At 54.0% G+C, this 21,253-nt stretch overlaps 1 protein-coding gene across 1 annotated transcript; it reads left to right on the forward strand.

Moving 5' to 3' along the window:
* The first annotated feature begins 11,900 nt into the window (after window positions 1-11,900).
* On the forward strand, window positions 11,901-12,980 carry C16H11orf96 (chromosome 16 C11orf96 homolog). The gene has a single exon (XM_068988877.1). The coding sequence runs from the start codon at window positions 11,949-11,951 to the stop codon at window positions 12,318-12,320; it is 372 nt and encodes a 123-aa protein (XP_068844978.1). The 5' UTR covers window positions 11,901-11,948; the 3' UTR covers window positions 12,321-12,980.
* Window positions 12,981-21,253: the final 8,273 nt, after the last annotated feature.

The raw sequence follows: 21,253 nt of genomic DNA on the forward strand, positions 1-21,253 counted from the left end.
GGAAGGTTCCTTCCTGCTCTGGCAGCCAGCAGTTCTGTTCCATTTCCTCTGGCCTCATGACCCCCATCAGCCAAGCCTTTGTGGTTTCCTTCTTCATATCTTCAAACAGTAACCTCAGACACAGGAGGGAGCCCATGGACGGATGGCGCTGATGTGAGTCCCCCCCACCCCTTCTCCGTGGGAGGTCCTGGCACGCCCACTGTCTGGCTGGGTGCTGCCTGCTCTGTGTCTGTGGGTGGGGAGGGTCCCTGGTGCCATCACCACAGGAAGAGGAGTGGGTGTGAATGGCATCCACGCTTCTCTCCCCACCCCACCCGACTGCTGCCCGGGGCCAGAGGACACCCGTCTTCTCTTTGGAAAAGTTGTTGGGAAGTGGAACTTGGCTCCTAGATGGAATTCCAGACTCTTCCCCAGGCCTGGCCTCTTCACGCTGAACCCACCTCGCCCTGAACTGCTCTCTGAAGGTCCAGGAGTCCCCATCACAGGAGCTGCTGATGGAGGATGAGATGAAATTTGGACTGACAGACCTGGGTGCAAACCTTAGCTCCACCTCTGCTTGGCTGTGTGACCTTGGGAAAGTTCCCTAACGTCCCTTAGCTTGTTTCCTCAGTTAACTCTTGGCGATGGCAAGCCCCGTTTTGGAGGATAAGCTTAGGGTGAGGTGATAGGTAGAGTGCTTTGTGTTGGTGTCCGGCAGGAGGAAAACTCAGTCCTTTTAAATCCCATCCCCGTGGTGTCTCTGTGAGGGACTGGCTGGAGAAACGGCAGCTGTTGCTGCCCTGAGAAAAGAAAGGGGAGACGCCTTCCAGGGTCAGCTACAGGAGGGGCGACATCGGAGAGAGGCTGCCTTAAGGTGGCGGTCCTGGGAGTGACCCCCCCAGCCCCCAGGTGTGCAGAGTCTAGGGTGCAGCAGGCGTCTCGTGTCCGCTGGCTGCCTGAGACAGTGTCTGAGGAGGAACACAGACAGGGGCTGGGGAGAATGGGCTCTGTGGGCACCCATGGGTCAGGAGCTTCTCACAAGGCTGACGCTGTGTGTCAGCTCAAGGCCAGGCTCACCGCACGCCACACCATGGGACTTCGTTTCGATCCTTGTTCTTTGGAATCCGCTTAAAAATTCACCCTCCTGCAGGGCGAGGAGGGATTCTCATAGTATATTCTCTTGAAATAGTCTGCTTCGATCCTCATAGCTGCCAGCCGTTCAGTCGTGTCCGACTCTTTGCGACCCCATGGACTGTAGCCCACCAGGCTTCTCTGTCAGTGGAATTCTCCAGACAAGAATACTTGAGTGGGTTGCCATGCCCTTCTCCAGAGAATCTTCCCAACCCAGGGCTTGAACTCAGGTCTCTCGTATTACAGGCAGATTCTTTACCATCGGAGCCACCAGGGAAGCTCAAGAATACTCGAGTCAGTAGCCTATCCCTTCTCCAGGGGATCTTCCCAACCCAGGAGTCTGCTCGGGGTCTCCTGCATCACAGGCAGATTCTTTACCAGCCCCCAGGTGTGCAGAGTCTCACACCAGAGAATCTCCTTCCAAGGCAGTTGCTGGCTCTTTAACCCTGGAACATAAATAAGTTGCTGGGGCTTGTTTTAGGGGGCACATGGGGCTGGCTCGTGGTTCAATAGAGGCTGTGAAATTTCTCAGGATCCGAGGCTGCCAGCACAGTTTTATGCTCACTAGCTGGAGGGATGTCTCGGGGCCTCAGTGTCCCTGCTTATATGTGAAGGGCAGTGCCCGCTGGACCCATTCTGGAGAACCTGTCCCCATAGAGGGCAGCGAGGCTGGGCTCAAGTTCAGGACTGGGTTCTATCCTTATGCTGTCACTGCCTTGCTGCTTGCTGTGTGACCTTGGTTTAATTTCCTCCCCTCTCTGAGCCTCTGTTCTCTTCTCAAAAGACGGCAAAGATAGCAGTGCTTTGCTGAGGGCACAGAGGGGAGACTCCTTGGCCAAGCTCTGGGGCCCAGATTGTGCATTATTTCATCTTTAGCCACGGAGCGAGTCCCAGCCCTGTGGGCCCAGGAGAGGCTACACTTAGGCCTGCAAGAAGGCATGTGGGCGGCGGGTACTGCTCTGGTGCCCCAGTGGCTAAGAATCCAAGCTCCCAGGCAGGGGCCTGAGTGCGATCCCTGGTCAGGGAACTAGATCCCCAATGCCGCAACTAAGCATTCACACACCACAACTCAAGATCCCGCCTGCTGCCACGGAGATCAAAGATTCTGTGTGCCAGAACCAAGACCCAGTGCAACCGAATAAACGTTAAAAAAGAAAAGAAAAGTGCGCGGGAAGGACTGAGCCACACAGCCTGGGCTGCTAAAGCTGTGTCAGGCAGCAAGCCCCCAGCAGGGAAATGCGTTCCCATTATGCACATCAGCGTGGCCGGGCCCCACAGCCTGAGCAAAATCCTTGGGTTTCCCTGGGCTCCAGCTCTCTCTGAGTCCCCAAGACTCTCCCTGTCCCCAGCTCCAGGCTGGTGTTCCCTGGGGCTCATCCTGGGAGTCGGCGTTGTCTGGGTGCCTCCCCTGGCTGGGCCAGCCCTGCTGTGCCAGCTCAGGCAGCCGGCCTGCCAGCAGCTGGTATGCCATTGCCCTATGTACAGTGAGGCCCAGATTAGACAGTGAGCTCACTGCGACATGAATGGGGCCACTGGGGCGGGGGCACTGGCGGTTGAAGATCTGACTTGGGGATATCACTGGGGATCTCCCTGGACCCTCTCCCTTCCTCTCTCTGTCTCTCAGACTCTCTCCCTCTGTCTCTCCCCATGTCCTATGCACACACCCAACATCCTCTCCCGTAGAGCTTGCTGGGGATTGTCATGGCAACCCTCCAGCGAAATTATCAAGGCACTTTTATGCTCACAATCGTACCAGACCAAGTGCTAATTCTGAGTGAGGCAGAAGCAGCTGGTAGGATGCTGAAGCCACGGGCTTTGTGCAGAGGTCCCTCTGCGGGGTAAAAAGGGCCACAGCGGGAGTTGAGGGTAGGTCCAGGAGGCAGGACCACCTGGGGAAGGCCCTGTCACTAGCCTGCCACAGCTGACTCCTCCCCGCCCCAGTGCCACATTCATCCACCTCCATCACCCGTCTCCACCTGGATTCATGTACACACACACACACACACACACACACAAGTGAACAAGTATTAGTTGAGCCAAAATACACCCAGAGTACAGAATGACCCAAACAGCAACATCTGGAATAACCATGATCTCAGTCAGCACTCAGAGGCCTGAGACCCCCCTGGAAGGACTTCTGGCTGAGCCTGAGGGCACAGCCAGCTGACTCAGGCTTCTAGCCGGCGATGGGTCTCTGCCAGTGCCGCAGGAAGGGGCCAGGCCCTCTTGTCAGAAAGCAGAGAAGGGCTCTGTGACCAGCACTGCCCTGACCTGGTCCTTCCCACCTTGCTGTGTGGCCCCCGTGGCTCCCTGCCTCTGTGCATCCCAGGACAGACACAGCATCCCTGGGCCCTTTGGATCTGGACCAGGTACCGCAGGCTCTGTTGGATCCGAAGCCCTGCTAATAGCTGAAGAACTGGTGGTTGCTATTTTTAAACCCTGGCTCTGCCCAAAAGCCAGAGTGTGGGTGGGGATGGTGGAGGAGGTGATGGCACATGCCCCCCCCCCCCCCGCCCAGGCTGCTGCCATCTTCCTCCCCATCTGCTCCCCCAGCGGCTCCCTCCCTGGAGGGCAGCCCTCCCCCTGCAGCCTCAGCCCGGGCTGCTTGACACTCTCTGGCCCCAGAGCAAGCATCTCCTTCCTGCAACTGGGTCGCCTCATCAGCACTTCCTTCCGAGGATTCTAGACTATCAGAGCTGGAAGGGTCCCCAGCAAATCAGAGTCTAGCCTGTTCACTTCAGATGGGGAAACGGAGGCTCAGAGATGGGAAGCAATGGTTTCCAGGCCACAGGATGGAGCTGAGGCTGCAACCTGGGCTTCTGACTTCTCGTCCAGTGCTGGCCCCATGGCATCAAAGGGATGGTATGTGGAATAGATAGCTAGTGGGGACCCACTGTACAGTGCAGGGAACTGGCTCAACATTCTGTAGCAACCTAATTGGGAAAAGAATTTGAAAAAGAATAGATACATGTATATGTAAACAAAGAAACACAATTTCAAATAGAAAAAAAACCCTAAAACTGAAAGAGTCGGGGGGGCTGATGAGATGGGGTGTTGCAAACCATGAGCACTGATTTCTGAGTCTGGCAGACCTGGCTTGAGTGCCGGCTTCAACACTTTAACACCAAAGGAGACCCCAGTCAGCTGCCAAGTACCTTCAGCCCTCATCTGTGAGATGGAGTGAGAGCGGGGTCCCCCGCGAGGGGGGCAGTGAGTGAGGATGACTTGATAAGGCACGCGCAGAACGCTGCTCGAACGTCGTAGGTGTTGCCCAGGGGAGTCTCTCTCCCTCCGTGCAGTCCTGGAGTGCAGGCCTGCTGAGGAGAGGGGCCACCCTGTGTTCCAGGGTGGCCGGGGAGTCAACCTAGCCTGTCCCGGGAAGGCAGGCTACACCAAGCGCAAATACATGAGAAGGCCTTGCAGAGTGGTACAGAGCGACTGAGCAGGGTCCTTGAAGCGGTTGGGCAGGAAGGCTACTGTGAGAAAGCTGCCTCGGAGCTGAGACCTCCGCAGGGCAGGGACACAGAGGGCGTGGCCCCGGCCTCTCAGTAAGTTCAGGTGGAGCCCGGCTAGGCCTCGTCTCTACTCCCATTCCAATCATCGCCTTCCTTCTAGAAGCATCCTTCTCCTGGATTCTGACCCATTCTCCTAGTGTCCACACTCTTACCTTGTTGGACATTGGTTCTCTGAATCCTTGACTGATTCACACTCCTCTCCGTGTTGGCTTGTCCGAGCCCCTGTCTGTCTGAAAGGCGGGTTTCTACCCATTTCCCTATCTAACCGGGAAGTGACTCCTAAACTGCCCGCATCCACCCCCCACCCTCCTCTAAGTTCCAGAGTCCCACTTGACCTCTCCGCCCAATGTCTAATGGCTCTCCTGGTTGGGATAATCCAAGTCAGTGTAAAAGAGACTCCAACGTAGAGTAGTTTAAAAGTATCCAGTTGATGGCTCTCTCACAAAATAGCTCCACAGGAAGTGTTTCGGGTCAGTAGAGAGCTCTGATCCACAGGATCATTTGGGGACCCGGGCTGATGATGGCACTGTGGTCTTTAACATGAAACCTCTGGGGCTTACAGCCAGTATGAGGGGAGGAACATGGAAGCCCCGGGCGGGATTTTCCTCTTAAGCAAGAGAGACCGGAGTCTGACTTCTGCTCTCATTCCCCAGATGAAAGCGCAGACCTGTGACTCGGGTGAGCAGCAAGGGGGGTTCCTGCCCTGGTGGTGGAGAAGGTGCTCTGAAGGGCAGCCCCCTCTGTGTCTCCCTGGCCCCTGGCTTGGCCCTTGGCAGTTCTCTGTGGCTCTCGATTGCCACCCCACAGGATGTTGAAAGTCTGTCCTCCTTGGGTGCTTTTTTTTTTTTTTTAAGGCTGGGACCATCATGGGCTTTTCAAGTCCGGTCTTGCAATTTTGTTGATAATAACAGTCCCTTCAAAAATGTAGTAGGCTTCATTCAGGTCTTTCTGCTCAGTCCCATGTGCAGTAACCATACCCCAAGTTCTGTTCTTTTTTTTTAACTTTTTATTTTGTTTGGAGTATAGCCAATTAACAATGTTGTGATAGCTTCAAGGGGACAGTGAAAGGATACAGCCAAACGTATACATGTATCCCTTCTCCCAAGTTCTGTTCTTCATGGAGTTTTTGTCTGTGTTGCCCAACCTGTCTCTTTCTCTCCCATTTTAAATGAAAGTTACCCTAAGGACATCTGAAATAACAGACCTGGAGGGATGACAAGGTAACCGCCCCTAGTAAAATACTTTGCCGCAAGTGTGATTCTGTTATTCGGCTTCCTGTTTGTTGTAATAGACAGGGTTTTGAGAAAGGCTCTGAGCCCTGAGGTCTAATCACCTGCCATTTGGACAAAACCCAGTTGGTTTTTCCAACCCTGAGGATAGGATGATTTTCTTCATTATCTGCTTTTCTGTCCATCTCTCATTGTAAACGAAACTAGCCACTCTCTTGTAATATCTTGCTAAAGGCAACATTGAGAAGTCAACACATGCAAATGTTTTGCTTAGCTCAGTTGGTAAAGAATCTGCCTGCGATGCAGGAGACCCCAGTTTGATTCCTGGGTTGGGAAGATCTGCTGGAGAAGGGGTAGGCCCCCCCTCCAATATTCTTGGGCTTCTCTTGTGGCTCAGTTGGTAAAGAATCTGCCTACAATTCGGGTGACCTGGGTTCAATCCCTGGGTAGGGAAGATCCCCTGGAGAAAGGAAAGGTTACCCACTCTAGTATTCTGGCCTGGAGAATTTCATGGACTGTATAGTCCATGGGGCCGCAAAGAGCCAGACACAACTGAGTGATGTTCACTTCACTTCAATCATTTTTTCTAGAATTAGATGCTCAAGTGGGCATGTGATCTGCCTTCCAAATTACCACAGGTAGTGTTTTTTATTAAATGTTTTGTCACAGCATAAGAAGGATCAGAGAAGGCAATGGCAACCCACTCCAGTATTCTTGCCTGGAAAATCCCATGGGAGGAGCCTGGTAGGCTGCAGCCCATGGGGTCACTAAGAGTTGGACACGATTGAATAGCTGCAGTTTCAATTTTCACTTTCATGCATTGGAGAAGGAAATGGCAACCCACTCCAGTGTTCTTGCCTGGAGAATCCCAGAGACGGGGGAGTCTGGTGGGCTGCTCTCTATGGGGTCACACACACAGTTGGACACAACTGAAGCGACTTAGCAGCAGCAGCAGCAGCAAGAAGGGTCACCGGTTTTCCATTCTCCAATATTTGTTTCCATGTTACTCACCACCTGTTGGCCACGCCAGTGCCACATGTTTTAAGATTTTTATACATGGCACCTTTCCATATCTGGTGCCAATTTCTATATCAGAGTATTGCCAAGCTGCTGTTAAAAGGACTCCAAAATACAGTGGCTTTAGGATTAGAGAAATGAATTTTTCTCTCACATAGTACAGTTCTTTAAAAAAATTTTTTTTTTTTTAATTTTTACTGGAGGAGGGCATGGCAACCCACTCCAGTATTCTTGCTGGGAGACTCCGCATGGGCAGAGGAACTTGGTGGGCTACAGTTCATGGGGTCGAAAAGAGTCGGACATGAGTGATCAAGCACACAGCACATTTATTTTCAATTGAAGGATAATTGCTTTATAATATTGTCTTGGTTTCTGCCATACATGACATGAAGCAGCCACAGGTATACATTTGTCCCCTCTGTCTTGAAACTTCCTCCCACCCCCCACCCTGTCCCACCCCTCTGGGCTGTCACAGAGTGCCAGGTTGGGCTCCCTGAGTCACACAGCAAATTCTCCCTGGCTGTCTGTTTTCCGTATGGTAAGGTATGTGTTTCCACGCTACGCTCTCCATTCATTGCACCCCCTTCTTCCTGCTCTGTGTCCACAAGCCTGTTCTCTATGTCTGAGTCTCCACTGCTGCCCTGAAAATAGGTTCATCAGTACCATCTTTCTAGATTCCGTGCGTGCGTGCTCAGTAGCCTCAGTCCTGTCCGACTCTTTCAACCCTGTGGACTGTGGCCCACCAGGCTCCTCTGTCCATACAAGAACACTGGAGTGGGTTGCCATTCCCTCCTCCCGGGGAATCTTCCCGACCCAGGGATGGAATTTGAGTCTGCCTGCGTCCGCTGCATTGCAGGTGGATTCTTTACCCATCGAGCCAGCTGGGAAGCCCTTCTAGAGTCCATATATATTTGTTTTTCTCTGAATTATTTCACTTTGTATAACAATATCTGTTTCTCTCTTTCTGACTTACTTCACTTTCTATATCAGGCTCTAGGTTTGTCCACCTCATTAGAACCGACTCAAATGCATTCCTTTGAATAGCTGAGTAATAAACCACTGTGTATATGTACCACAACTTCTTTATCCATTCATCTGTCAACAGACATCTTCGTTGCTTCCATGTCCTAACTATTGTAAATAGTGCTGCAAGGAATCTTGGGGTGCACGTGTCTTTTTCAGTACAGTTTCCTCAGGGTTACAAGCCCAGTAGCGGGATTTCTGGGTCACATGGTGGTTTTATTCCTAGTTTTTAAAGAAATCTCCATACTGTTCTCCATAGTGGCTGTATCAGTTTACATTCCCACCAGTGCTAGAGGGTTCCCTTTTCTCCACACCCTCTCCCGCATTTATTGTTTGTAGACTTTCTGATGATGGCCATTCGGACTGGTGTGAGGTGATGCCTCATCACAGTTTTGATCACATTTCTCTAATCATGAGCGATGATGGACATCTTTTCGCGTGTCTACTGGCCACCTGTATGTCGTCTTCAGAGAAACGTCTAAGTCTTCTGCCCACTTTTTGATTGGGTTGTTTTTCTGGTGTGGAGTTTCATGAGTTGCTTGTATATTTTGGAGTTTGTCAGTTGTTTCATTTGCTATTATTTTCTCCCATTCTGAGGGTTGCCTTTTCACCTTGTTTATAGTTTCCTTTGCTGTGCAAAAGCTTTTAAGTTTAGTTAGGTCCCATGCGTTTATTTTTGTTTTCATTTCCATTACTCTGGGAGGTGGGTCACAGAGGATCTTGCTGTGATTTGTCATAGAGTGTCCTGCCTGTTTTCCTCAAAGAGGTTTATAGTTTCTGGTCTGACTTTTAGGTCCATTTTGAGCTTATCTTTGTGCCATAATACAATTCTGATATGATCATTTCAGGCCTCACCCCAGTGGGTGATTCTGATGCATAACCTGCAGACCCCACAAGGGCCCTCCCCTCCCCAAGCTTCTCTTCCCTACAACCTGCTTTTGTCAGTTAGCGGCACCACCATCTAGCATTTGTTCAGGCCAAATACAAAGATGTCAATCTTGATTTCCAGCCCCCTTCCCCAACTCCTCCTTCTCCCTCCAACCCATCAGCAAGCCCTCTCAACTCTATCTTCAGACAGATCTCAGATCTAACCATTTCCCTCCATCTCCATTTTCCTCACTCTCACCCAAGTCTTCCGTGACTCACATTTGGGGGTCACGTGATGATCTTCTATGTGGGACCCTCGCTTCTTCCCCCACACCCTCTCCAGTAACTCTCCACTCTGCAGAGTAAGCTTTTAAAAACACAGACTGGAGCATGTAGCTCCCCTGCTCAGAACTTTCCAGAGCCTCACCACTGCCCTTTGGAGAAAATGCAACCTCCTGACATACACACACTACTGTATATAGACTAGGCAAATAGCAAGGACCTACTGTACATCCCAGAGAACTCTACTCTGCTCTGTGATGACCTATATGGGAACAGAATCTAAGAAAGAGGATGTATGTGTAACTGGTCCACTTTGCCGTGCATCAGACACTAATACAACCTTGTTCAATCAACTGTACTCCACTAAGACTATTTTTCTGAAGATTTAAGTCCTGCTTTTATTTTTTCCCCATCTTAAAATGTGTTTTTAATTGGAGGGTACTTGCTTTACAATAGTGTGTTGGTTTCTGCCATACATCAACATGAATCAGCCATAGGTATGCGGATGTCCCTTCTCTCTCAAACCTCCCTCCCACCTCCCACCTCATCCCTCTAGGTTGTTTTTATTAACAACAACAACAACAACAACAACAACGATAATCTCCACAGCGTGATCATCAAGGCCTTCTGTGACTGTCCGTTCTTCTCACGCTTCCTGCCTGCTCTGCTTTAGCCACAAGAGTCTTCTTGCTCTTCCTGGGATATGCCGCGCTCTAAACCGCCTCAGTGCCTTGGCGCTGTTCTTCTGTGGGAAACACTTGCCTCCCGTTTGTCACACCCTGGTGTCTTCTGTGTCCTCCACGGCGGGCAAAGAGCCTCAGCAGAATGCATAAATGAGGGGTCTTGGGGGCTAAGTCTTCTGGGTTTGAGTCTCAGCTCTGCTGCTTACTAGCTGTGTGATCCTGGGGAAAGGTGCTTAGCTCCTCTGTGCCTTGATTTTCCTATCTGTAAATAGGGATAGTAAAAGTACTTGTTATCCAAGGTTGCTGAGAGGATTAAATAAAAGTGATCACATTAAATGAGTTAATGCACAAAAAAAGAGTCAAGAGCTGTGGCATCTATAAAACACTTGACAGTGCTATTATTGAGGAGCTCATGGCAACCCACTCTAGTATTCTTGCCTGGAGAACCCCCACGGACTGAGGAGCCTGGCGGGTTATAGTCCATGGGGTTGTAGAGTCGGACATGACTGAGCGATCAAGCACAGCACAGCTTAGTGCTATTATCGTCCTTCAGGGAGCACCTTAAATACTCTGAGGAGCCTTTCCTGGCCACCCGCAGACCCCGCCCCCACCCCTCCACACCCCCCATCTCTCTGTCTGCATCCCTGTCACACCACCCCCAGTACATTTCTTGTTTAGGTGTTTATCGTCCACTCTGCCCGCTTCCCTAGACTGTAACTTTCTTGAGGACAAGGAATTTCCTGAGCTGGTATTCTGCAGGTTCTCAATAAATCTTTGTTGAATGGCAATGGAAGGAATGGAGGCCAAAGTCCATTGATTCCCACCTTTCCCAGCAGCCCTGAGAGCTGGGTGCTGGCACCCCAGGGCTATGTGTCAAAAACGATGCTCAGGGTTTTTTCTTGGGAGCCTGGGAACCCCAAGCAGGGGGCCTACTTTTAGAAGCCCTGGGGGCATTGGTGGGCACCAACCCTTAGCAGGCGGCAATCAGAGCCTGGAGTCTGGAGCGGAGACCGCTCGGTCCATCAGTCTCTAGTGGACTACTGATCCTCTCTGTGCCTCCACCTTCTCATATGTAAAACTGAGAGAATACCAGCTACCTCACAGGGCTGTTAGGAAGATTAAGTGGGATAATATATGTAAAACACAGCTCCCTGCCTGGCTTGGAGTAAAGCTCTCCATATGGTTAGTTATCATTATTGTTGTTGTCAGTGCCATATCTAAGCGTCATTCTTCTGAGCGTGAATGGGGGTGCGCGAGGGACTTGGAGGGTGCAGGGAGTTGAAGACACAGACATAAAGACAATTAGGGGAGAGAAGCGGACTGGAGTCATCGGCTGTGTTTGTATTCATGAGTGCCTCTGTGCGTGCGTGCGTGTGTTTTTGTGCGCGCGTGGGGAGGAGAGGTGGCATGGATCCAAAGGAGAAATCCGGTTCTTCCTCGGAACTCGGTTTTGGGGAGCCCGAGGGACCTGGCTTTCCCTGCGGCAAGGAAGACTGGGAGCTGCCTCCGCCCCGCGCGCGCTCAGCCCAGAACCCTAGGCCAAACAACCGAGCGTCTCGATTGTGTGTTTCTGGGATTAGGCGGCTGGATGGGGTAGGGGTCGGGGGGCTGACTTGCGCCCGCGCGGCCAGCACGGTTGGTCCAGACTTGGGGAATCCTAGGGCGGGCAGGACCCACTCGCTCCCCGACCGCCCCGCGCCCGGGCCCCGCCGCGCGCTCCGCAGCCTCGGATGCTCCCGGAACGCCCGCGGGCGGGGCCTGCCTTCCGGAGCCGGGTTGGCGGGCGGCGCGGGGGGTGGGGGGGAAGGGCCGCTACTTTCCCAGAGTGGCGGGGCGACGTCAGGCGGAAGGGCGCGGGGCGCGCACGCTTTAAATGGCATTCGCTGTCATCCGAGCTCGCAGCCGTGTGGGCAGGAGCCGGCTATATAAGCGGCGGGCCGGGCCGCCGCCGGGCAGACGGCGACAGCGGCGGCGGCGAGCGCCTCGGAGCAGCGCACCCCCCACCCCACCCAGCCCCGGAGCCCCGCGCCCCCCGACGGGCCCGCCCGCCCTCCAGAGGAGCGCCGACCCGGGCCCCTGAGGGCCGCCACCACCCCGCAGCAGATTTGGATCCCCCGCCCGGCGAGCCCCAGGCTGCTGCCTCCCGGGGGGCCCCGGCGCAGCGGCCGCCCCCGGAGAGCCCCGCCGCCCCGCCGGCCGGCCCCGAAGACACCGGCCGCACCATGGCGGCCGCCAAGCCCGGCGAGCTGATGGGCATCTGCTCCAGCTACCAGGCCGTGATGCCGCACTTCGTGTGCCTGGCCGACGAGTTCCCGCAGCCCATGCGGCCCGCCAAGCTGTCCAAGGGCAAGGGCCGGCTGCGGCGGCCGCGCCAGTCCCGTTTCAAGACGCAGCCGGTGACCTTCGACGAGATCCAGGAGGTGGAGGAGGAGGGGGCGTCCCCTATGGAGGAGGAGAAGGCCAAGAAGTCGTTCCTGCAGAGCCTGGAGTGCCTGCGCCGCAGCACGCAGAGCCTGTCGCTGCAGAGGGAGCCGCTCAGCGGCTGCAAACTGAGGAACAGCCTGGACTCCAGCGACTCCGACTCGGCCCTGTGACCGGCGCCGCCCGCAGCCGGGACTCGCGCGCCCAGGCGGCGCGGCGCGACGGACCAGCGTGCGAACCCCGAGGGGGCCCCGCGCCCTGCACCTCGGGGTCCCCCATCAGCCGAGCACCCTGGTTGGGGGGCCGCCTGGACCCTCACCCGACTGCGAACTGGTCCGGGCGTCCCGAGCTGAGCTCGCCCCGGGCGGGAGCGCGCGCCGGGGAGCCGGGGCGCCCGGGGAAGGGGGTGCCGCCTTTCTTTGCCCTTGTAAATGTTTATTTTTTAACTCTTCCCAGTACGAACTCTGCTGTGAGTGTGTGCGGGGAGGCGCACCCGTGCTGAGTCGCCGCGGGTCCCCGGGGCTTCGCGGAGAGTCGCTCCACGCCCTTGTCCGATGGTCTGAAACTCCGATTTTGGCACACCGCTCCACCGTACCCACCCCTCCCCGCCACCCCCCGCGCGCACACCCGTTCACACTCACGCCGACCCACTCTCGCTGAACACTTTTATAATTGTTAGGCGCGGCCGATGGGACTTGGGGCGCAGCGCAGCTGGCGCTGTGGCCGGAGGATTGATATTTATTTTTGCATTGCGATGGCTGATGGCGTTTATTTAACGATCTTTTTACCTAGATATGTCTGTGAGGCTCCCGAACGGAGACAAATAAAGTCAATATATTTGCACAGTGCATTTCTCAAGGCTCTTGACTTCTTGGACCCCTTTAGGGCCCAGGTTCCCAAAACTAGGGGAGAAGTGGGGAGGGTTAATTCGCTGGAATTGGGGGGGGGGGTGCAGGAATCCCCGGCTGGAAGTAACTCCACCAGCTTCGGTCACCGGGACGAAGTCGCAGCCCCAGTGCGTGGGTCCATGACCCACCTCCCCAGGGGACCCGCCGGCCCCGAGCTCTCCTGCCTCTCAGGTCTGTTCTCCGTCACCAGTGTCCAGGACGGGGTGGAGCCGCTAGGGAGCTGAAGATTGGCGCTGTGAGGACGCAGAGCCCCTGCCTGGGGCGGACTGACCTCTCAGGGAGACCGGGGTCAGGGTCACTGCCCCGTACCCACCACGGAAGACCCCACTCAACCTTTTCCAGGTAGTAAGTGGAGAGATGCCCCAGCCAGCAATGAGAGACCCAGGCGGGGATCTCTGGGTGGTAGGATCCGAGGGCCGGCTGGGAGCCGGCGAGAATGTGTGTGTGCGCGCGCGCTCCAAGTCGCCTACGTCCGAGGGCGCCGGGCGCCCCTGCGCTGGGGCAGCAAACAGCGGCTGCTTTTGGTTTGGTCCTTTTCTCCAGCTCTTCCCTTTGCCCTTTGTCAAGGTTCCGCAAGGAATCTGTCTTTTGTCAGAGACTGAAGGGCGCTTGGGTACCACGGAGTCTCTCCCCGCACCCCCAACCGCCTTTGTTTACAGATGAGAAAACAAACCCGGCAGACAGGGAAAAGTCACATGAAGAGCAGGCGCTGCGCAGCCAGCTCTGACTCGGCGTCCAGTGCTCCTTCAGTCCCACGTCTTTCCAGTGCTTTCCAGCAGCGGCCGGCGTCCCTGGCAGTAGGTAGTAATGGGGGTAATAAACAGCATTTGGTTGAGGAAAGCAGTTCTCCACACTTGGGACGCCCACCCAGCCCATCCCTCTGGGGTCACGCCAGCCTTGAGCCACCAGGGCCAGGCTTTCCTCTGAGTAGTTCGGAGGGACACGGAGCGGGTGGATGCCCTGACGACTCGGGTTTCTCCAGGTCGCGTGTGTCTGTGCTCGGGTGTCCCCTGGTGGTAGGGGCCGCTGGTGCCTGGCTCAGCCCAGCCCTGCAGGGCAATCTGCACTGCCTTTTACTCCTCACACCTCACCTCTCAGAAGGCAGAGCAAACAAAACAGAGAAACAAAAAGGGATCACACAGGGTCTGAAAGGGAAGCCTGGCGTGCTGCAGTCCATGGGGTGGCACAGTCTGGCGTGACTGAGCATACAACAGGGGCTAAAGAATGTCCTCCCCCCTGGCTCCCGGGGTGGGGCTGGGGGTGGCCAGGCTCAGGGCCTTGGGGATAGGAGTCTTTGGTGCTATCCTCGCCCCTACCCCGGGAATTCACTGGCCTCTGTGGGCCCCATCAACAGCCAGTTCCACTGCTGGGATGCATGAACAAGGCACTTGGTGTGGTGAGGCAGCCATGGGTCCATGTTTTGATTCCAGTCTCTGCAGCCGCCCTGGCTAGGCTGGTTTGAGCTCCTTGGGTGGGAGGAGGGTGGCTGAAGCTCAGAAGCCCCTCCTAGAACCTCCTCCCATTCTGTTCCCTCATCCTGTTCCAGCCCCCAACTCCATCTTCTCTTATCCTTCTAGCAGCAGTTCCTGTTTCTGCTCTTCAAGAGCCAGGCGCCCCCAACCTTCCTATGCGCTCATCCTTAAGGCCCGAGATCCCGGTTAGGTGTCTCCCTCAGGGCACCACGCTCCTACCAGTACCCTTTTCCCTGCTGGAGAACCTCCTTCTCTACCACCTTCAGCCCATACCTCAGCTGAAGGCTACTTGTAGGGTCTTCTTGAGTCACCCTGGCCAGGACCTGAGAATGTTGGGGGACCGCATGTGATTATTCCAGTTCTTGCTCAGCCTCTGGCAGGACCCAACACCCAGTAGTCCCTTCTGAAAACTTTGTTGGGTTAAAATGAGTAAGGGGACAAGGAGGAAGACTGATGTTCATCTTGCCTACTTCCTGGTTTGCTTTAAAATTATTTTAATGTTTCATTACCCAAGAACTATTTATTCCTTATAATACAAACAAGTAACTCATACTCCTACCACCCCGAGATAAATATGTCAACACTTTGGAGGTTATGCCTATATTATTGTGTGTATGTATATATATATGTATACATATATACATGTTTCACAAAATGGGCTTATGCTGTAAATACTATTTTTTTTTAGTGTTTGTTTACTTTTTGGCTGTGTTGGGTCTTTGTTGCTGCCCGTGGTCTTTCTCTAGTTGTGGCAAGCAGAGGCGCCTCTGTAGTTACGGTGCTTGGGCTTCTCACTGCCGCAGCTTCTCTTGTGGACCTCAGGCTCTAGGCGCGAGGCTTCAGTAGTTGCAGCTCACGCGCTCGAGAGTGCAGGCTCATGAGTGCTGCATGGGCTCAGCTGCCCCGCGGCATGTGGGATCTTCCCAGACCAGGGATCGAACCAAGGTCCCTTGCACTGCAAGGCAGATTCTTAACCACTGGACTGCCAGGAAAGCACCCCAATACTATTTTTTTTTTAAAGATGCTTGTTTTCTTACTTGGATTTGTATTTAATATCAGTATTGATGTATATCATGATTTGTAATAAAATCCTATGGAATAGATGTGCTTCCCAGGTGGTGCTAGTGGTAAAGAACCTGCTTGCCAGTGCAGGAGACGTGCGAGATGAGCGCTTGATCCCTGGGTCGAGAAGTTTCCCCTGGAGGAGGGCATGACAACTCTCCATGCCTAGGCAGTATTCATGCCTCAAGAATCCTATGGACAGAGGAGCCTGGTGGGCTACAGTTCATGGGGTCGCAGAGTCGGACATGACTGAAGCAACTTAGCACAGCACAGTACATTGAATCGATGCCCCACATATAACTAAATGAATTTCCCACTCTTTGGTATAAAAGTGATGTCTTGTTTGTTCCGGTTTTTTAGTTTTGCCTGTAACTGACATTAGTTCTAAGGATTGAGTATGCGTGCACGTGTGCTAACTTGCTTCAGTTGTGTCCGACTCTTTGCGACCCCGTGGACTGAAGCCTGCCAGACTCCTCTGTCCATGGGAATTTTCCAGGCAAGAATACTGGAGTGGGTTGCCATGGCCTCCTCCAGGGGATCTTCCCAACCCAGGGATTGAAAGCACATCTCTTCGCTCTCCTGCCCTGGCAGGTGTGTTCTTTACCACTAGCCTCACCTGGACTGAGTGTAGAAAGAAGTTGGAAGCAGTAGTGACAGGGAGAAGGGGAGGAGATGGGGATGCTGTTGTGTTGGAGGCAGCAGGCCGGGTCTGGGGTGCTGGGGGCCCGCACATTACACTGGGGATGCTCTCTGATTCCGAACATCTTTGCTCTGCTCAGGGGAAGAAGGAGGAGCGTCAGGAGGGGCTTCTCTGAGGTGCCTGTGCAACTCCTAGGGCTCAGCTCCCCGCTGTGTGCTCCAAAGCACCACACGGCTCCAAGGAGCTGGGCTGGGAAGCCAGAGAGTTGGAAAAGAGGGAAGAGAGGGAGACATGGGCTGAGGGAGCAGGAGAGCATGAGAACCAGAAAGACGGGAAGGAACGGGGCCCTTGGGGAAACGCAGAGACAGAGGGAGATGGGGAAATACAGAGTCAGGAGCCAGAAAATGTCGCGAGACTGAGCAGAAGCGGGGCCACCCTTGGAGAGAGCGAGAGAACGGGATTGTGGAGAGTAGAGGGGAGGAGAGGCGACATACAGAGTACTCTGGATACGGGTCTTGCAGGAGGGAGAAAACCAGGGCGAGAGCGCCTCTCTGGGAGCTGGGAGCCTGCACGCGCCAGGGCCGGGTGGAAGCCTGCCCAGCCGTCTGGCTTTACAGCCATGTGGGTTTACAAGCTTGTCCAAGGAGCCGCCTCCTTCCTTCCCGTCCCCACCTGGGCTTTAGCCTGCAGCCCTAGCCTGGGTGACGAGTTTTCAAACAAGCCGGAGTCCAGAGGAGGTAGCGCATTGCCATCCCAGCCCTGGCCGGCAGCCTCTTCTAAACATTTCTCTTGGCCCTGGGGGTGATATTTCTCAGGGTGTTTTTCTTGCACTTGTTTAAAAGCCAGATTGGCCTCTGTGGTCTGCCGTGTGCCACTTCGGGTCTGCTTGGTGGGTGGTAAGGGGGGGCGGGGTCGGTGAGAGGGAAAGGCTGTCTGATCCCAGGGAATCAAGGCCAGCTATGGGCTTGGGAGGCTTCCCAGACGGCTCAGTGGTGAAGAATCTGCCTGCCAATGCAGGAGACACAGGTTTGATCCCTGAGTTGGGAAGATCCCCTGGGGTAGGAAATGGCAACCCACTTCAGTGTTCTTGCCTGGGAAATCCCATGAACGGAGGAACCTGGTGGGCTGCGGTCCATGGGGTCACAGAGTTGGACCCGGCTAGTCCGGGAGTTGGTGATGGACAGGGAGGCCTGGCGTGCTGTGATTCACGGGGTCGCAAAGAGTCGGACACGACTGAGTGACTGGACTGAACTGAGCTGAACTAAGTGACTAGACAGCAGCGGCATGGACTTGGGAGTCCTCCCTTAGGGAGCACATTTGGAGTAGCCCCTAGGCCCACTACCTTCTTTAAGATGGTAGGGGAGAGGACAAAGACCACCACTCAGTGAGCACCTCCAGCACTCTAAATCCATCCTTTCCCAGGCATTTTACAGAGGAGAGAGCTGAGGATCAGAGGGGTTCAGTTTCCTGCCGAACGCCACACAGCTAGTCAGTAGTGAGCTGGATCATGACATGTCTTGTCTTTTCTATTCCGAAGCCTGTTCTCTTCCTAGGCCCCCAACTTCTTAGCGTGCTGTTCTGTGGCAGCCTCTGGTGACGGGGGGACAAAACAGAGCAGCTCTGGCTTTGCAATCCGTCTCCTTTGTTGGCTGAGGCCGGGCCCCTCCCCCTAGATGTGCTCCCCACCAACAATTTCACAGGTGACTGGGGTTCTAAGACAGAATTCTCCCAGTTCCTGGGAGACCTGAGATTTTTTTGTAGGTGGACTTCAGTTGGTGGACTTTGCCAACAAAGGTCCGTCTAGTCAAAGCTATGGTTTTTCCAGCAGTCATATATGGATGTGAGAATTGGACTGAGCGCCAAAGAACTGATACTTTTGAAATGTGGTGTTGGAGAAAACTCTGGAGAGTCCCTTGGACTTCAAAGAGATCCAACCAGTCCATCCTAAAGGAGATCAGTCCTGAACATTCATTGGAAGGACTGATGTTGATGCTGAAACTCCAATACTCTGGCCACCTGATGTGAAGAGCTGACTCATTGGAAAAGGCCCTGAGGTTGGGAAAGATTGAGGGCAGGAGGAGAAGGGGACGACAGAGAATGAGATGGTTGGATGGCATCACCGACTCAATGGACACGGGTTTGGGTAAACTCCAGGAGATAGTGATGGATAGGGTGGCCTGGCGTGCTGCAGTCCCTGGGGTCACAAAGAGTTGGACACAACTGAGTGACTGAACTGAACTGGACCTCAGCCCAAGGATCTCCCGATGGCTCTGCTGAAGCCTTCTCAGACTGCAGGGCCGTCCGCAGACACCCTGTCTCTCTGTCTTCCTCTCAGGTTCATTCTTGCCTCGCAGCCTGCCGGCTGGCGTCCCCACCCATCTCTGCCTCCCTCTGTGTTCCATGTCACACCGACCCACCTCCTAATGGAACCCTTGCACACTTATTCCAGCTTGGCGTCTGCTTCCCAGAGAACCCGGGCAGGCACTCGCTTCCATCTCCCAGCAGGTTCAGGGCCTGCCCTGAGTCTCCCTTAAGCCCCTGACAACACAGGGGAGGGTGGCAGGCATCACTGGAGAGAGAACTCTAGGGGCGTGGCAAAGCTTACGGAGCAGAGGTGTGTGGGGAGGTCTGCTCGCCCTGTGGTTCTGGATGGAGAACAGTTGTGGCCTGTGTGTGTGTATGCGGTGAGGGGGCAAGGGGGGCCCACGAGAACAGTCCTCTCAGCCTAGTCTCAAGACCACGTGACTCACACAGCGGCCACCTAGCCATTCAGCTCCCAGTCTCCGATTAGCAGTGGAGACTGCTAATTGTCCACCAGCATTGATTTTCTGCTTCCTCCACAGCATGCAGACAGTCTCTGTGTCCCAGATGGTATAGTCCTTAGGTCTATCGATGAGGTAGGTTTTTGCCGATGGCATAGATTGGGAAGAGAAGTGTGTTCCTTCCCAGGCCTCAGCCTTAATACGTACCGTCCTCCCATGGAAGTGCCTACAACCCCGTGATCAAGCCGACAAGGCCAGTGGCCTAGGGGATGGCAGAGAAACAAGAGGGAAGGACTGCAAACCCCTGTATAACCTCGTGGAACTCAAGAGTCTGCCCATCTGGAATGATCACCACAGATTATGACATAGGAGAGAAACACTCCCACACTCCCGTCTTCTTTGAGCCAGTAAATCATTATTGGGTCCCTTTATTATGGCAACCTTACCTTACCCTGAATAAACAAAAACTAGTGATGCCAGTGGGGTGCTGTCCTAAAAAAAGCTCCCGCAGTGCAAGGCGTTGACTTAGCTGCCTGTGGGGAGGGTATGAATATTGCAGGCTGGAGAGTTAGAGTCCCTCATTATACTTTGGAAGAGCATTTGGAAAAATCACGCTTATGACATTTTCGAAGGCTGATCGTGTACTGACCGAGCACATAGCTCTAGGAGGAGCGGTCGGAAAGAGCCGGAATGTTAGCATGGGTCTGTTATCCTCTGCGGCTTTGTGGCTTTTAGCAAATTATTACAAGAAAGACATGAGTGATGGGAAAGAATAGGGAGTATCTAGAAACATGGGACCTCACAGGGGCGAGAGCCACCCCAGTTTGTAACCCACGCAGAAGATCAGCTGACGAGGCTCAGAGCCTTTCTCCAAGGCCACCCAGGAAGCCTCGCCCTGGAGCAAGGTTAGACTAAGGATATTATCTGCCCACTCAAACTTATTGTGGGAGAATCCACATTCCCCTCCCCGCTCCTCCCCTCCGCCACACAGCCCAAATTACAGTGTTACTGAGGAGGGTTCTTGGCCTCTGTGAATCAATAGAAATCAACCAGAGCCCAGACCAGAAATTCAGGCAAGCTTTTACCGGGGCTCCTGCTGCAGCAAGAAGCGGATTCTCTTCCTTCTCGTTCGCTGATGGGGGTGGGGTGAGCTGGTTCCTAATACAGGGTGAGGGTAGGGATGTGGCCAGAGGTTGGGATGGAGGGTGGCTTAGGTGTTTTGCCTGCCTCTTTGGTTACATGAAGCGGGCATGCGCAGTAGTACCCTGCTTTTGCTTCTGGCTCCTCCGAAGTGGCAATGTTCGGGTGTTTTTGGTCTTTTCGTATCTTGTTGGCCATACTTTGCCCCCACAGCACGTGCATGCAATTATTTTTAGTCCCTTACAGTTTCTTTGTATTTTGTTACTTGGGGAAACATTTGTCCAGGTGCAAGTACTGTAACAAAGTGTCTCAGGTCCCAGGTTCCAACCTGTTTCAAGAGGGCCGGGCCAGAGCAGGCCACAGTGAAATAAAACTGCTTTCAGAATCTTGTTGAGAAAATATCTTTGGGTATGATTCTTGGCCCCTGGAATCAGCTAGAAGCTTGTTGAGAGAATTGCCACAGTTGGCCAGTGATTACGATTGTTTGAGCCCTAAAGAAACCTTCAAGGAGGCCAAACTATTTAACGCCTGCTTCAGCTGTAGCCACGGAAGATTGGGGGAAAGAGAATCTTCTAGAACCAGGCTGGCCAGATTAGCTTCCTCTGCCAGAGCAAGTCCTGACGGTTCAGGCCAGTAGGATTTACCTACCTCGAAGGCAGTGGCACCCCACTCCAGTACTCTTGCCTGGAAAATCCCATGGATGGAGGAGCCTAGCAGGCTGCAGTCCGTGGGGTCGCTAAGAGTCGGACATGACTAAGTGACTTCACTTTCACTTTTCCCTTTCATGCATTGGAGAAGGAAATGGCAACCCACTCCAGTGTTCTTGCCTGGAGAATCCCAGGAACGGGGGAGCCTGATGGGCTGCCGACTGTGGGGCCGCACAGAGTTGGACACAACTGAAGCGACTTAGCACAAGCATGCACGCGCCAGCCACTTCTGAATGTTTCCCTTCTTCCCTTTTCCACATGGGAGTTTGTGTTGCGGTTTTCCTATTTCCTATTTCCCACTACTCTGTTTCAGCTGGGGAGAGGGTGCGGCTGGGTGGTGGGAAAGGGGCAGACGAATTATCTCACAGTTTCTGTCGTGAACCATGAGGAGCCATGTGGGGCTCTGGAGAGGATT

This window comes from Capricornis sumatraensis, chromosome 16 (genome assembly GCF_032405125.1).
Source record: "Capricornis sumatraensis isolate serow.1 chromosome 16, serow.2, whole genome shotgun sequence".
In the NCBI taxonomy this organism is placed as follows: Eukaryota; Metazoa; Chordata; class Mammalia; order Artiodactyla; family Bovidae; genus Capricornis; species Capricornis sumatraensis.

Coding starts and splice junctions, on each gene's coding strand:
- C16H11orf96 (XM_068988877.1), top strand. CDS start 11,949: ATGGCGGCCGCCAAGCCCGGCGAGCTGATGGGCATCTGCTCCAGCTAC.